General features: G+C 43.8%; 1 protein-coding gene across 2 annotated transcripts; it reads left to right on the forward strand.

The window, feature by feature from the left end:
• Positions 1-346: 346 nt before the first annotated feature.
• Positions 347-2,923, forward strand: LOC6633867 (clumping factor B). Of its 2 annotated transcripts, none has more exons than XM_015170127.3 (2): positions 347-789; positions 1,778-2,923. In XM_015170127.3, exons 1-2 carry the CDS (start codon positions 394-396, stop codon positions 2,471-2,473), a joined length of 1,092 nt encoding a protein of 363 aa, XP_015025613.2. In that variant the 5' UTR covers positions 347-393; the 3' UTR covers positions 2,474-2,923. The 2 variants fall into 2 exon arrangements, with proteins under 2 accessions (XP_015025613.2, XP_002056969.2); XM_002056933.4 differs by lacking the exon at positions 347-789 and adding an exon at positions 856-1,491.
• Positions 2,924-12,162: the final 9,239 nt, after the last annotated feature.

Raw genomic sequence — 12,162 nt, forward strand, 5'->3', positions numbered from 1 at the left:
CTTGTGCGACTGCGGTAATGCTGACGCTGACGTCGACGCCGACGGCAACAACGGCAGCGCAAACGTTGCTGTTTATAACATAAATAAATAAAAGGCAAATGGTAAAAGCAAACAACAAAAGGCAAGAGCAAGAAGCAGCAGAGACGCAAGGCGACGGCTATGTTGCCGTTGCTCGCTTTAAGAGGCAACAGCAGAAATGATAATAAAGATAATGTTATAGAAAATGAAGAAGAAGAAGAAGCAGTACGGCAACAACAACCACAACAACAACAACAGCAAGCAGCAAGCAACAACAGTTCGCCATGTCGTTCATACACGTTGTATTTGCATGACACTCTCTTTCAGTCGGAATCATTCAGTTTTCAGTTCGTGAGAAGCCACTGCAACGCACAGATGACGCCGCCCAATTTGTATGATGAAAAGGAGGTTATGGAGGAGTTCATTAGCTGTTATCGGCATTTTACGGCGCTATGGGACAACGCCTCGATTGATTATCTATCGAAAAAAAAGAAGGCGCCCGGCTATCAGGAGCTATTGAAAATCCTGAGACGCGTCAATCGCGAAGCGAGCGTACAGGATGTTAAGCGCAAGATCAATTCGCTGCGCTGCTGTTACAGGCGCGAGATCAGGAAAATACAAGCGTCATACGATGGCTACGAGCCGCGTCTCTGGTGGTTCCATATGATGGACTTTCTCAAGCCGGTGCTCAATTTAAATGTGCCAGCGACGCCGTACATCAAACACGAGACCCAAAGCCTGGACGACAGTCTCGACGAGGCGAGCATGCATGTAAGTATGAGAGCGCGAAGAGAGCGTGTGACCAAGAGAGAGCGAGAGCACGAGAGAGCGAGCCAGCCAGGGGGTTGACTGCTTGTGTGCGTGTGTGTGTTTGGTTGTATGTTGTATGTATGGGTTGGACGATACTTGCTTGATACATGTCGCGTCGTACGACCGCGTTGGACGACAGTAGGGTAATTGCTCGCGATGGACTCGCATCATGTGCGCAATACAGATTTCTGGAAAGATTTCTTTCGTCTCTATCGCTCCATGCCGGAACTCTGGCTGACCAACTCGAAAGATTATCGGAATCGTAAGCTAAAGGCGCGCTCATACGATCGACTGCTGGCGCACATGCTCACCACCGATCCCACGGCCAACATACATATGGTGAAGCGCAAGATCAACAATCTGCGCACCTCCTACCGCCGCGAGTTGCGCAAGGTGCTCGAGAGTAAGTCCTCGATGCACGGTCAATTCGCTGGCGAGGAGTATGTGCCGTCGCTTTGGTATTTCAATGAGCTGGAGTTTCTTTACGATCAGGAGACCGGCGAGGCGCAGACACTGATCGATGCGGAACCGGAACCGGAACCGGAGCCGGTACCAGAATCCAAACATGAACAACATACCGAAAATGAAACTGAACACGAGCCGCAATATCTAAAGCAACGCGTTGAGTTGACCTACAATGAGAATGTGGTTGAGGTTGAACCAGTGAGTAGTTCAAAAAAAAAGTACAGGGTATTCAGCAGTTGGATCAACTCTCATAAAAATTGCTTACAAACAGTTTATCGTTTACTTAATGGTACACATTGCAAATACCCTGCAATTGCATACATTTTAAGCTTGCCGTAACCATACCCTGTAAAAGACAGGGTATCTACAGGGTATCTGCTAGTCGACCAAAATAGAATACAGCACTAATATACGTATATAACAAATAATAAATACAGGGTATCAGCTGGTCGACTAACTGCTGACATGAAATAAATATTTGCAGGACGAGGACATCTTCGCGGAGCCCTTCCCGCCCGAGGAGGACATGCTAGTCATCGAGGGCGAGGGCGATGGCGAGGGCGAGGGCGAGGCCGACGGCGATGCCGAGGGCATGGCGGACGCGGAGGTCGCTCTGGACACGGACGTGGAGCATGAAGCGTTGGCCGAGGCACGGCACAAATCTGATCTAAAAATGGAAATCAAATATCAACAACATTCCAATAGCAGCAACAACAACAACAGCAACAACAACAACGGCAGCAGCAGCAGCGCTGCTGGCGTCGGCGTCAGCAACGGAAAACATCCTTACGTGACAGCGCGTCAGCAGCAGCAACAGCAGCAACAGCAGCAGCAGCAGCAACAGTCGCGTCGCAGCATTGCAGCGCAGCAAATGCGTCGACGGCAGCGCAGCAGCGACGGCGACGCCGAGGGCGACTATGATGAAAGCAGCGCAGCGTCTGGCAAAAAGCGCCGCCAGATGCTGGAGTGCAGCATGGAGCATGTGGAGAGCGAATGCGATTTGATTGGCAAGCGAATGGCAGCCCATTTCCGCAACATGCGGCCCGATCAGCGGCTCTTCGCCGAGCGCATCATCAGCGAGGTGTTGGTCTACGGCCGCATGAATCGCCTCTCGCTGGACGCCCGCTTCCTGCCCAGCGGCAGTGTAGCCGATCTCTATGCCCAGCACGATGCCAAATAGAGTTGGTCGAATGAACGAGGGGTGTCAAAGGAGCGGGTTAAGCGGGGTCGTGTGACACCGGCTTTAGGCATAAAGCGCCAATTAGAGCGGCGGCGACAACAGAATAAAAGGAAAAGCAATTGGTTGTCGAAGCGCAGGCGACAAGAATGTCGCAATCGTTCCAAACTTGTGTACAAACAATGTACATACATACATGTGCATGTATTTAGACATATGTATGTATGTACCCATATTAAGTTCATATTTATTTTAAGATATCAAATAGAGTATAAGTTGCTTATAGTCAAAAAAGAAAAAAAAAAACGTATATAAATATGTTTTATGCTAACTTCAGACCTGACCCATGTACATATGTAATTACAGTTCGTAATTATCGCAAAATAAACGCGAGTATTTTATTTTAAATCATGAACATCAAATAAATGTGCTATGTTCGTTACATTCTCGAAATTTGGAGATTTATGTTTTTATAATTTTACTTATGCCCAAAACTGACATCACTAAAAGTTCTGTGATATACCTCTTTGTAAATGATAAAGTCTTATCAGTAAATATGACTTTTGGGATATTTTGAAATGGGATGAAGTTTTTACAAATATATATGTATGTACATAAATAAACTTTGCTGTAATGCAACAATATGCTTGGTCAAAAATGTTTTACTTATAACTTTATATTTGCAGAACCTATTTGATTATTGCTTGTCTTTTTAAAGGCGGAAGCTTCCAATCAATAAATAGATGCCTACAACTTTAGCAGGGAATAAGCCAAAGAGAATGTATCCAAGCAGAAGGTATAATGTATACAGCCCAGTTCGTTTGCACACATTTCGTACAGCGGATATCGCATGCGACATTTTTGTCGCCAGGCTGCGGCTTGAGTATTGAAAAAGAGAACAAAACAAAAAATAACCGTATAGTCCGCGAACCGGTTTTCAATCATTTCAGTTTTGTGTGCAGGCAGCGACGCTGCTCTCTTCTCTCTGTCGCACTTGTGCCAACTACTGCCCCAGCCCCTACCCCTGCGCCGCGACGTGGCCAAAGCCAACAACAACCACCGACTAAGCCATTCTTCTTGTTATTCTTGTTGTTGTTGTTCTTTTTCCATGTCGCTGTGCATTGGCACAGTCTCAGCGCGCCGCAGCGGCTCTGCTTCCATGCTGTGCAAGAAATTTCGCTCGTTTTGCTTGTCTGTTATTTTTTTTTTTCTTTTGGTTTTTTTGTCTTACTTATTTTATTTTGCGCTTTGTGCTTCTTTTGTTACTTTGCTTTAGTAACTTTAATTTGCTGCCATTGCCGTTGGGGTCCGTTATGGCGAGACTCTCTCAACTCTGCAGGCAAGTGTGTGTGTGTGTGTGCATGTGATTACATGCATATCTCTGTGTGTGTGTGTGTGTGCTTGCCTTGGGATAGTCATCTGAATCTGAGTCAGCCCGAGCTTAAGCCTTACACTCCGCTAGACAACACGCTGCATTTAAAACCATCTGTCTGTCTTGGCTAAGACGAGAAAGATGTAGAAGAGAGAGAGAGAGAGAGAGAGAGGAAGCAGATGTACATAGATGTAGAAGAAATAGAAGCGCCCAAAAGCGTTGCATGCTTTGTTTTTGTTTTTCTTTTCTTTACAGGTTTCACTCGCTGGCAAATCCGAAGGAGTGCCCACCAAGTTGACCCAACGCATTACCAAGTTGCCATCGAATTTTCTAGGCTGCCAGAGACAACAAGATGGGCGCAATAAGGAGTGTTCCGCTAGTAATTACCCAGTCCCCAAATCCCAGCAACATCTACATACATACATGCATACATACATATGTGTGTGTGTGTACATATTCCTAATATAGCCCAAGCATTTTATAATATGCATGTCGACAGGCATATTATCTTCATAGATAAATGGGCATACATACATACATACATACATATGTACATATGTATGTACATATGTAGGGTATAGAACCATCCATTAATAACTGTAGATATCGAGAAAAGGCCACAGACAAAGCTATTCTCTGAAAAAAAAGCTGCAAGTGCATATCAATTCGCCATATACCCTATAGAAATGCATACACATCTGTTTGTATATATGTATGTACATATGTATGTATGCTTACATATGTATATATGTGAATGTATTCGTAACATTCTTGATTCATTCAAAAGCTTGAACATACTCAGTTTTCAATTATCGATAATAATATCGATAGGCAGCAGTAAATGCTGCATCAGGCTCTTTGGTCCAAAATGTTATGCACATACATACATGCATACATGTGCATGTGCATGTGTATGTACATATCTCATGGAATTCGTGCCACATCGATTTGCTCCATTGAAAAGCTGTTGCACTTATCGATAATGTTATCGATAGGCTTGCGAATGCAGGGCACAGTCTGTTGCACTTTGCCATCCCGCCCGCTATCTAACAGCTGTGTATGTATGTATGCATGCATGTATGTATGTATGCATGTATGTATGTTGTGTGCATTCCTCTTTCGCTGCTATTCTTTTGTTTGTTGCCTTTGCTTTATATATTTTTATTATTTTCCTCTTCTTCTTCTTATTGTTATTTGGCCACTTTCCTTATTCTTTGGCTCGCACAAAGCACACACATGTACATACATATATATGTATGCGTGTGTGTGTGTGTGTGTGCACATGTATAAATAAAAGTTTTATGTCTTTCTTTGCCAGCTCGTGTTTGTTGTTGTTTGGCATTAGCAATTCTCTTTTTGACTTTTTCGCCATACGCTGCTGCCGCTGCCGCTGCCTCTGCTGGCGCTGTTGTTGTTGTTGTTGTTGTTGTCATGGTCTTTAATTTCCCTTTGCTTGCCATTTTTACTGTTGCGGCTTTGCCCGTCGCCGTTCGACTTTGTGCTATGCCCAGCGCCCGCCCCCCCCCCCCCTCTCTCTCTCTCTCACACAACATTCATGTACCATACCCCCCGCCCACAAGAACACAACAGCAGGTCATTAAAATAACTTTGTTGCCCTGTCCTTCCTGTGTTCATTTCGCCTTGCTCTGCATTTTTATAGCCGTTGTCTGCGTCTGCGTCTTTCCACGTCTTCGCCCTTCACTGAAATGATTCTTTTTGCGTTGTCGTTATCGTCGCTGTTGTTGTTGTTGTTGTTGTTTTTCTTTTTGTTTCTTTTTCGCTTTTTGCTTTTGCTTGCATGTATGTGTGTATGTATTTGTTGTAGCCGGCATTTAAGCCGGCGCACAATTTTAGGCAAATTACTGCGTTGGCTCAGCGTGGTCTTGGCTTTTGCTTTGTCATACAAAGTTGCCGATGCTGCCCCGCCTCTGCTTCCTAGGCCGCAATCAACCACAATCAGCCAGCCCATCTGTAAGCGTGCGTGTCTCTCTCTCCCTCTCTCTGTGTGTATGTGTGTGGTGCATGGCACAAAACGAAAATGGCAAAACAAGGTCAAGTGTAGGGAGCAAAGTTTGTTTGAGAGCACACACACACATACAATACGTATACACACACGCACATACATGTGTATGTATGTGTGTGTGTGTGTATGCTGACTAAAAATAAAAAACGAAAGCTTCTACTCACATAACTTTTTCATTAAGCTCAGTTGTTGCATTTGTTTAAACAAAAATTTTGGCAGCCTGCTGTCGTGACGTCGACGTCAACGTCAGCGTCAACGTCGCTGTCCGCGACTGAGTCACGCTCAACAGGCGGCGCAGCAGCATTTTGAGGTTAACTTTTTGTCATATTGACGACAAAATAATTTGCACAAAGGTGTGAAGTTTTTGGGAGAGCTGAACTTGACGTATGGCGAAACCCAACGAGGCCGACATCAACGACACCTGTGGCTGCAAATGCGAACCAATACACATGCACACGCACACGCACACGCACACGCGCACGCACACAGAGTGCAGGAGAAAGAGAAAAAGCAATAATAAAATCGACAACAGCAACAACCAAAACAACCCTCGCACAGATTTGCTGCCAATTTGCAGGCCTATGCAGCGCCCCCAAAGGGGGTTGAGCAGCTCTCTCGCCCTTTACCCCCCCCCCCCCCCACACACACACACACACACACACACACGCCCTGTATTGAGCCACACACATGTGTGACGTATGCGCTGCCCGAAAATCATGGAATCAAATCGGCAGCTGAAAGTGTAACCAAAATATAATCACACAAAAGCAAAAGCTACATAGAAACATGCATACATACATATATGCATGTGTGTGTATGTTGTATGTGTCTGTTTGTGTGTGCATTTGTATACAAATTATATATCAACGCACACGTATGTATGTATGTACATATACACAAAGAGCAACAACAACGTCGCAAAACGAAAAAGAAACCTAAATAAAAAATTAAATGGAAATTTCTGATATAAAACACACGCACACAAGCACACATGCGACACACAAACATATGCACACATACATACATACATACGTACATACATTGGCAGTCAACCAAACGTGAACATGAACATAGCGCAAAAGCAAAATGAAGTTTGGCAACGTTGATTTTGTTCAGGCAGCATAACAAAGCAATGTGCTGCTGCTGCTGCTGCTGCTGCCGCTGTTGCGCTGCCAGCGGCAAAACGTAACGAGGCTCCGGCTGCGACGCACAGTGGTTCACACTCGCATCTCATTTTAATGATATTCATTATTCAATATAATATATATAATATGTATGTGTATATTTTCTCTATAGTAGTAGCATATTGATTGCATAGATAATTTAATAACATTTAATAAATTATTTTGAAAATTGTTTATTTTTAAATGAAGCATATTATAAATTTCATCACTTAAAGGAGCCCACTGTGCGCTAACAGACACACAAACAAGCACTAAACAAGTATGACGGTCGACGCGACCGACGCGTCGGTCGCAACGAAGAGTGCGTCAGAGAGCGCAATGTAGTTTTTGCGCAGCGCACACAGCAACAGCAGAAAGAGTGAGGGCGAGAGAGAGAGAGACAGAAAAAGATTGGGAACGGCAAGAAATAAGCTACCCAGTGGTGAATTGGCTGCGTCAGCAGGAATTATTGATATTTAGGGTGTTTCTTGGGAAAAAAAGCCATTTGCTGAGCTGATTATCTTCTTAACAACATGCTGAAAGAGAAACTATGAATAGCACAGCTTACAGGTAGTTGTTTTTTTTCCCCCCGCCCCCTTTTTTTTTGCTCTTTTTTTAATCCCACTGAATTCAATTGAAGCTCCTACGCATGGCATGCGTGTGTCACATTTCGCTGGAAAGCACTGAACGACGTCAGTAATAACAGCTAATTAGCTGTGTTATTTTTAGTAAGTGGATTAGGCTGAGCTTTTATGCAATGAAAGCGTTTCTATAGAAAAAAAGACTCATTAAAACTTTTTTGTGCACAAATTGATGCAATCCAATTTTTTTTTATTTTTTTTTTATGATTTTATTTTGTCACAATTTGTCATCGCTATTGTAAATCGGCTTTAAACCGCGCCAAAGATACGCACCCACACACACACACACGCACACAAGTGCACTTACAACATGTACATGTAGGTGCATAAAATTAATTCATATGGAAAACATCGCACACACTCACAGCACACAGCTGAGCAGAGCATAGTGCAAAATGCGCCAGCGGGTGGGTGGCTCTCAGCGCTCGGCACGCAAAAAGATAATAAAAAAATATATGTATGTATATACGTAAATATATATATATGTGTGTATTTTTTTTTTTGCTACAATTTGACACACAAAGCAGCTGTCTGCACACACACACACACAGGCACATACAAGCATACATTTGGAGAGCGCTCATGTACATATATATCACACGCTGTGTTGCCATAGATACATTTGTATGCACATACATGCATACATACATACTGTGTGTATGTATGTACGTAACCCATGGATACATAAGTATGTGCGGCAGCGGGCCAAGGGGCGAGGCAGCGACAGCGCTCGGCCAGGCGGCAGTTATCTACTGCGCATTGTCTTGGTGTTGTTTGCGTAGTTGTCTGTCTGCGTGTGTGTGTGTGTGTGTGTGTGCACAAGAAGATGAAGCAGAAATGTAAGAGGAAGAGACACAGCGCTAGCAGCAACAGAATACCGAATAACTAGCGCAGACGCTTATAGTCAGGGTAGCGGGCGGGCAGGCGGTTGTTCGGTCGGTCGGTCGGTCGGTCGGTCGTGCGGTCTGTCGGTCGGTCGTTCGGTCGGTCGACGAGCCGAGCCAAGCACACAAATCAACATGACACGACCAACGGCAACAACAACAACAACAACAACAGAAGCAACTGAAAAACCGGCACATTCAACTTCAACGCACACAGTCTCACAGACAGTGGCAGACGTTGGAGACGTACAGACAGACATGCACTCACACGCAAAAGAGAGCCAGAGAGACGTAGAGACAAAACGACAGACGAACGGCCAGACCGACTGACTGATGAGTGCGCCGCAGTTTGCCAACAGAGAGATATGGGCGAGAGCGAGACAGCGCACGCTGATGAACAAGAGCGCAAATCACTGGGCTATGGTGCGAGAAGGGGGAGGGGGGGGACTATGCGAACGAACGCGTCAGCCAGTCGAAATAAATAAAGCAAAAGGCTGGCAGGCAGGCAACAGCAACAACAACAACAACAACAACGGCAAACAGCAACGCAAATAAAACGAGTAACGCAAAAATAAAAATAACAAGAATATGTAATAATAAAAAGCAAAATAAAATGAAAGCACACGAAACAAGCGTACAGAGAATGAGAATGGCTCGCGAATTTTTATGCACAGCCAAACACACAACAAGCATGCATGTGTGTGCCTGTGTGTGTGCATGTGAATGTTGGGCTGCGTGTGCGTGCGGCAAGAGTTGGCTAAGTGCAAACGGTTTTGCACGGGCAGCAGCGGGGGCGTTTGGCATGCTCTTCGCCAGGGCAGCGACTGCAGCTTAAGACAGCGCCTGCAGCCGTTGCCAAAGCTGAAGCTGTGCCCCGCTCGGAATCAGCATGCCAGGCCAAATCAATGGTAGAAAGGGGGCGGATGACTGAAGGATGGCATGCTGCCAGAGGGGGGAGGGGTCTTTGGCTTTTTCGACCTAGCCAAGGCAAATGTTGTATGGATTGGGTGCGGACTTACTCTATATGTAGTACAAAATGGGTTGCAAACGTATGTGTGTATGTATGTATGCAAATGCATGTGTTTAAGTACATGCGTATGTATGTGCATGCGTGCATATGTATGTATGCATGCATGCAGCGTAGGTAGTGTGTGCGTACATTCAAGCATATGCATGCATGCATGCATGCATGTATGTATGTATTAAGTGCAGCTATTTACGTATATGTATGCATACAGTGAAAGCTCTACTAACGGACAACCTTATAGATGTATGTATGTATGTGTGTGGCCGACTAAGGAAGATGTCCGCCTAATAAATCATGCCAGCATATGTTTTACATATGTATGTACATATGTATGTATGCATGTTATTTTTATTCCCAATCTTTCCTTAGTTTTTCGAATAAGTTTCTGGCTCAGTTTAAACGGTGACACATCCTCCCCCCCCCTATGCTTCTCCTGCCTATCCCTTTAAATGTGACTGTAAAATACTGAAACTTATCGATTAATCGATAAATTCACTGAATTTTTGGTAATATTTCCTCTCGTTCCTCTCGTATTCTTTATTTATAGTTAAATATTGATATATTCAAAATAAATATGTACATATGTATGTATGTATGTATGGACTTCATTAGTTCATGAATCATTTGCCTCGAAATTGTATTCTTTCTGGGAAATCCAATGCAAATTAAAAGTGTCAAGCAAGAGATAATAGCAAAAAAAAGAAAAAAAAAAAATACTGTCAAAAATAGAATGGAAAAAAAAATGGTTAGTCAAATGTTAACTGAATTGACGTATGTTAATTCTGTTATAATTAGTAGAAGCTTTTTATGAATTTAATTAATTAAAGTGTATTTAATCTGGCAAATTTTTATAATATCTTAAGCTTCAAAAAGAAGTCACATACATAGCATCCTTTTTTAATATATGTACATACATATGTATATGTATGTGATTCAAGCACATCCATACATATTACATATCATCCAAATCATTTGTTTTAAGACCCCTTAAATCATCTTTTAAACCGAATTTTAGATTATTCAAAATAAAAAAACGTGTGAAATTTGTACTTACATATTCATGTGTTAGGCAGTGCAAATGTTTGTCAAAAAGTTCGCACAGCTGTTATTACGACTCGTACCTATACAAATATGTACATACATATGTATGTATGTATGTACGTATGTATGTATGTACACACACAGAGAGGTACTTATTTACAAAAGGTTTATTGACTATCTAATTAGCTATGAAATCTTTTATGGCTAAGCACAAGTTCTAGAAACATTCGTGAAATCTCTGTGGAAAAGCCCGACAATCCAGTTGCAAGCTCTGATAGTGCGATTGTTATCTATCTATCTATTAGAAATGTACATGCATGCATGTGTACATGTGTAAATGCATGCATACATGCATCCATCTAGCACACATGCTCATGCACATGTATGCATGTATAGACGGGTACATACATATGCATGTATGCATGTGTATTGTCTGTGGGAAACCTTTCAACAGTCTCTCTGTAGAAATGTAATCAAGCTCAAGAGCTATTCGTAGACCTTTACTATAACCTCGGTAGTTGTTCGACATTGACCGATATCGATCGGTTCCCAGAGCGCATTACGGCACACGCACACACACACACACAGACGCTCGCACGCATGCATGTACATATTTGAGCAGCTGTTCAGTTAACCGCTATATAGACTATTCTATCCGGATCGGTGTTTTTTTTTTTGCTCTCTCTCGCTCTCTCTACCTCTCTGTATTCATTTCGCGGGCTATTGCTAATTTTTGTTTTGTTAATGTGTTTTTATTGAAGTTTTTTATTATCGGCAGATCGCGCGCGGTGCGCTTATCACAAAATGTCCGCGTCCAAAGACCAGCCCCGGCATACCACATACCCCACACCCCACCGCCAACACAGCACCGACGCCGTCATACGAGCGCGATTCCACTGGCTGTCGTCCATTAACATGCGACCGATCGTCGCCAGCAGTCGTAGCAATTCACAGTTAAGTCAGTTGTCATACATACACACATACTTATACATGCATACATATGTATGTTCATACAAATGTGCGCACACAGACACACGTTCGTGCATGCATGTGTGTAGAAGGAAAGAAGAAAACAAAACCTAACCTGAATTTATGGCTGGTGGGTGACATTGTGAATTGGCAAGCATGGACTTAGAACGAGTGTGTGAGCGAGATAACACTAAAGCGCGAAGCCGAATAAGCGCAAAAGTAGCGCAACTTGCGGTTACAATAAGAACGACAACAACAACAACAGCAGCAGCAGCAGCAGCAGCAGCAGCAACGAGAATGAGAACAACAATAACAACAAGCCTAGCCGGCTATGCGCGCGTAATCGACGCCGCCGTCGCGTCGGCAGCGGCTTCATCATCGCTGCCACTCTGCCTGTATGTGTGTGTTGGTGTGTGTGTGTGTGTTTGCCTGCTGTTAGGCCCCCGCTCGCTGTGCCAACAAAAGTGAACTGCTTTGCCCCCGCACTGCTTGCGCTTGGCCGACGCAACGAACGATCGTGTTTGAGGGCCCCCACCGCGCCGCGTCTTGTATTACGTGTTGGTTTTTTTTGC

The sequence above is a fragment of the Drosophila virilis genome, chromosome X, assembly GCF_030788295.1.
Source record: "Drosophila virilis strain 15010-1051.87 chromosome X, Dvir_AGI_RSII-ME, whole genome shotgun sequence".
Lineage (NCBI taxonomy): Eukaryota > Metazoa > Arthropoda > Insecta > Diptera > Drosophilidae > Drosophila > Drosophila virilis.

What these genes read in the sequence shown, in the direction of transcription:
- LOC6633867 (XM_002056933.4), top strand. Translation starts at nt 985, where the DNA reads ATGGACTCGCATCATGTGCGCAATACAGATTTCTGGAAAGATTTCTTT. An exon ending in ATGTGGTTGAGGTTGAACCA is followed by an intron (nt 1,492 to 1,777) that starts GTGAGTAGTTCA and finishes AAATATTTGCAG; the next exon opens with GACGAGGACATCTTCGCGGA.